General features: G+C 34.5%; 1 protein-coding gene across 1 annotated transcript; it reads left to right on the plus strand.

Annotated features, from left to right (window-relative positions):
* The first annotated feature begins 289 nt into the window (after positions 1 to 289).
* Positions 290 to 3,306, plus strand: LOC107779485 (MYB-like transcription factor ODO1). Its single transcript, XM_016599930.2, has 2 exons — positions 290 to 1,052; positions 2,235 to 3,306. The coding sequence occupies exons 1-2, from the start codon at positions 790 to 792 to the stop codon at positions 2,815 to 2,817; spliced, it is 846 nt and encodes a 281-aa protein (XP_016455416.1). The 5' UTR covers positions 290 to 789; the 3' UTR covers positions 2,818 to 3,306.
* The last annotated feature ends 290 nt before the right edge of the window (positions 3,307 to 3,596 follow it).

Genomic DNA, 3,596 nt, shown 5'->3' on the forward strand with positions numbered 1-3,596 from the left:
CAAACGATTCGGCTATAGTTAATCTGAAAATTAATGTTATCGTGGTAAACATAGTACGAGATAACTTCCCATGTTTGAAAGGTCCCGTAAGCGTGGTGATGACGAAATGGTTGAGTAAGCGTGCAATCACAGAGAGTACATAGTGTATGAAAATGGGAAGAAAAAAAAGAAGAAAAGAAACAAGAAAAAGAACAGACCATATCTTTCGGAGTGTGGGGCAAAGGTTAAAGAGTAATAAGAATACCACTAAGAGCATATATAATGGAATGGTGTATCCTTTCACCCTCTAAGGATCTCAAGTTCGAGCTATGCAAATGAGAAAATTTTTGATAGAAAACATTTTTCGTTTAACAAATCATACGTAACACGTATCTGGATTAGTCGAATTAGTAAATATCGGATACCAAACGACTAAGAAAAAGGGAAGAAGAATAGGGATATCTTGAGTTTTAGCTTGGTGTTAGGGTCAGCTATCATTCACTATCACTCTCTCTTGGGTGGAGTTGATAACACCAGAAAAGGAATTGTAGTTCAAGAGTTGCTTTCACAAACCATAGGTGGGACATGGAATCTTACATTCTCTCTCACTATATATATATAGGCACATACCCATCCATAAATCAAAATATATATGTTTAAACAAAATTTTAAGGAGAAAAGTGAGAACTTTACAAGAAAAGTTGAAGTTGGTGGATTATATATAAAAGTGGGTAGAAGGGCAAAATTAGCAAACACTTTCTAAATTTTTTTGTAACTTTGTTTGTTTGGTGGTAGTTGAGAGTAGTAGTAATGGGAAGACAACCTTGTTGTGACAAACTTGGAGTGAAGAAAGGTCCATGGACAGCTGAGGAAGACAAGAAACTCATCAATTTTATTCTTACAAATGGCCAATGTTGTTGGCGTGCTGTCCCTAAACTCGCCGGTCTTAGGCGCTGCGGTAAGAGTTGTCGTCTCCGATGGACTAATTACCTTCGACCCGACTTGAAAAGAGGACTTCTTAGTGATGCCGAGGAGAAATTGGTTATTGATCTCCATGCTCGTCTTGGAAACAGGTAATATACTTTTCTCCTTTTCTTTTCTAATACAACGGATAGAAACTTGTTTGGGATTGAGGCGTCGTTACTGTTGTAAAGAGAAACATGTTTATTGTCGATAAGAACCATAAACTTATGATGTTTTATTAATTAACTTACTAATTACCAACTCATGAGCTAAACGGCTTATATCCATATATTATGTGGTGAGTTTTTTTTATCAGAAGTCTATTGAAATCGCTATGTTTGTGTTAGAGTTGTTTATTTATTGTTTGTAAGCATACTAATAATGAGTTTATTTTCGGCCTTTTTATCCTTTTGTCTTCCCTTTCTCTTAGGTTGCATGTTCTTTTTCTCTATGTGCATTTTCATGCCACAGAAAGAAAGGCAAAAGGGAAAGTTTCTCTGCCACAAGTTATGATTGTGTTGGATTGAAATAATATGGTGCATGCGGAAGCTAACAATACAAAGGTTGGTCGATAATAAATCGGACAAGAAAGAAGAAATACTAAAAAAATATATTATATTAATATGGTTTGGTCAAGTGACCTATATAAATCTACTACTATTAAAAGAAAAAAAAAACTAATTGAGAGAATAAATTCTCCCCTAAATCAATAAGAATCCTTTAATGACTACGTTGTGTATATTTTTGTTGCTGTTGTGAGAAGCAGAAATCCTTAATTTATAAAAGTGTAAAACTTTTCCTCCAGAAAATTTATTCCTTTTAAGAGTTTTTTCCTTCTTTCAAGAAAAAGAGAGTCCCGGTAGATTAGAAATTCAGAGCAAAATTCTAACCGATTGAACTCATTTCGAAAGCTTTTGTTGCTCTTTAAAGTGCGATGGCTTTTGTGTGTAAAGATGAAAAAGAAAAACAAGTTAACAGCATATCATATGCTATGATTTCTGATTGAATATTTATTTCTGATTTAATGAAGCTTCTTGATTACTGCTTTTACTTTATTGTTCATGATTTTCTGCATTGTCAAGTAATGTACTAAGTTAATATTAAAATATTCTGGCTTCAAAAGGAAGTGCTCTATTTATCTTATCAATCTACTACTACATGTCTTCTTGAAGTGGACTTGAAATAGTAGTTCTTTTCCCTTATCTTGCTTTATTAGTGTGTCTCCATTCTGTTTTTCAAACTATTTATAACAATAATTGAATGGTACTAAATATTTAATTTGTTTTAATCAGGTGGTCCAAGATTGCTGCAAGATTACCGGGAAGGACAGATAATGAGATTAAAAATCATTGGAACACTCATATTAAGAAAAAGCTTCTAAAGATGGGGATTGATCCTGTTACACATGAACCACTCAAAAAAGAAGCAAATCTAATAGATCAACCTATCCCAGAATCTGATCAAAACAAAAGTAATGGTCATCAGCAGGTACAAGTTGTACCCGAGTGTACAAGTGTCACTGCAGCAGCCACCTCCTCAGAGTTAGATAACTCGTCTTCTTCCACTTCTTCGTCTGAAAACTCTTCAAGCATCACCGATGAATCCAAGTTGGTTCTCAACACACTCTGTGAAAATGATCCGTTGCTACGCTCCCTACTGGAAGCTGATGCTCCTCTTGTCGATTCGCTATGGGAACTTCCAGTATCTTCTGAAGAACAAAAAAATTTCGATAACATGACATCCTGGGACGACAGTTTTAATTGGCTATTGGATTGTCAAGATTTTGGCATTCATGACTTTGGTTTTGATAATTGCTTTAATGATGTTGAATTAGAGGTGTTTAACACCATAGATGACATGGAAAACAAGCAGTGATCATTTACTAGGATTAATCCCAGATGAAAAATATAATGAATGGCCAAAGGGACATATATAGCCAAGGAATTAAGTCTAGCTTTTCACAATGTTAGTGTTTTTTTACGTGCATGTTTACAAATGTATCATGTCTATAGTACTAGGAAGTTAGATTTGGTGGAGTTGTATTTTGTTTTTTCTATTTGTACAAATTTTAGTAGAATATTCGCGAAGAGTCCAAGGTGAAACCTTTGCTTCTAATTTAGAGGTTTCGGACAAGCTAGCCAACCTACCAACCAACCAGTCAATTAAACCAATCATGTTAGAAGGAAAAAGTCCAAAGAGAAACAAAGAAATACAGTAGTGATTAATTTAGTGTTTTATCCCTGTGCCAAGGATGGGGACATGTACTCTTAGGCAAAATCATTAGAGGGGTTCATATGTATATTAAGAAAACCTTTTGTATATTATGTAAAGATCATAAACTATAATGACAATTTGTTGTTTTTATTTGTCTTCTCTTTAATTTCTTTCTTTTCTCTCTATATATATATGTGGTGGGGGCGGATTAGGTCACTATAATGTGACTCACTAAATCTGCTCATGTTATTACGATGGACAATTCTTTTGACGGGTCGGGGGAGAGGGAATTAGGTAACTAAAATATGACTCACTAAATCTGCTCATGTTCTTACAACGGGCATATTCTTATGACGGGCCAACTTGGGCACAAACTCAAGTCAAACCATCAAAGAGTTAGACTAATTGGGATAAATTATATTTATGTTTGATATAACTAT

Source organism: Nicotiana tabacum, chromosome 23 (assembly GCF_000715075.1).
Source record: "Nicotiana tabacum cultivar K326 chromosome 23, ASM71507v2, whole genome shotgun sequence".
In the NCBI taxonomy this organism is placed as follows: domain Eukaryota; kingdom Viridiplantae; phylum Streptophyta; class Magnoliopsida; order Solanales; family Solanaceae; genus Nicotiana; species Nicotiana tabacum.

Excerpts from the sequence above, each read along its gene's own strand:
- LOC107779485 (XM_016599930.2), top strand. The coding sequence starts at position 790 with ATGGGAAGACAACCTTGTTGTGACAAACTTGGAGTGAAGAAAGGTCCA. Across the intron at positions 1,053-2,234 it reads CATGCTCGTCTTGGAAACAG|GTGGTCCAAGATTGCTGCAA; the intron begins GTAATATACTTT and ends TGTTTTAATCAG.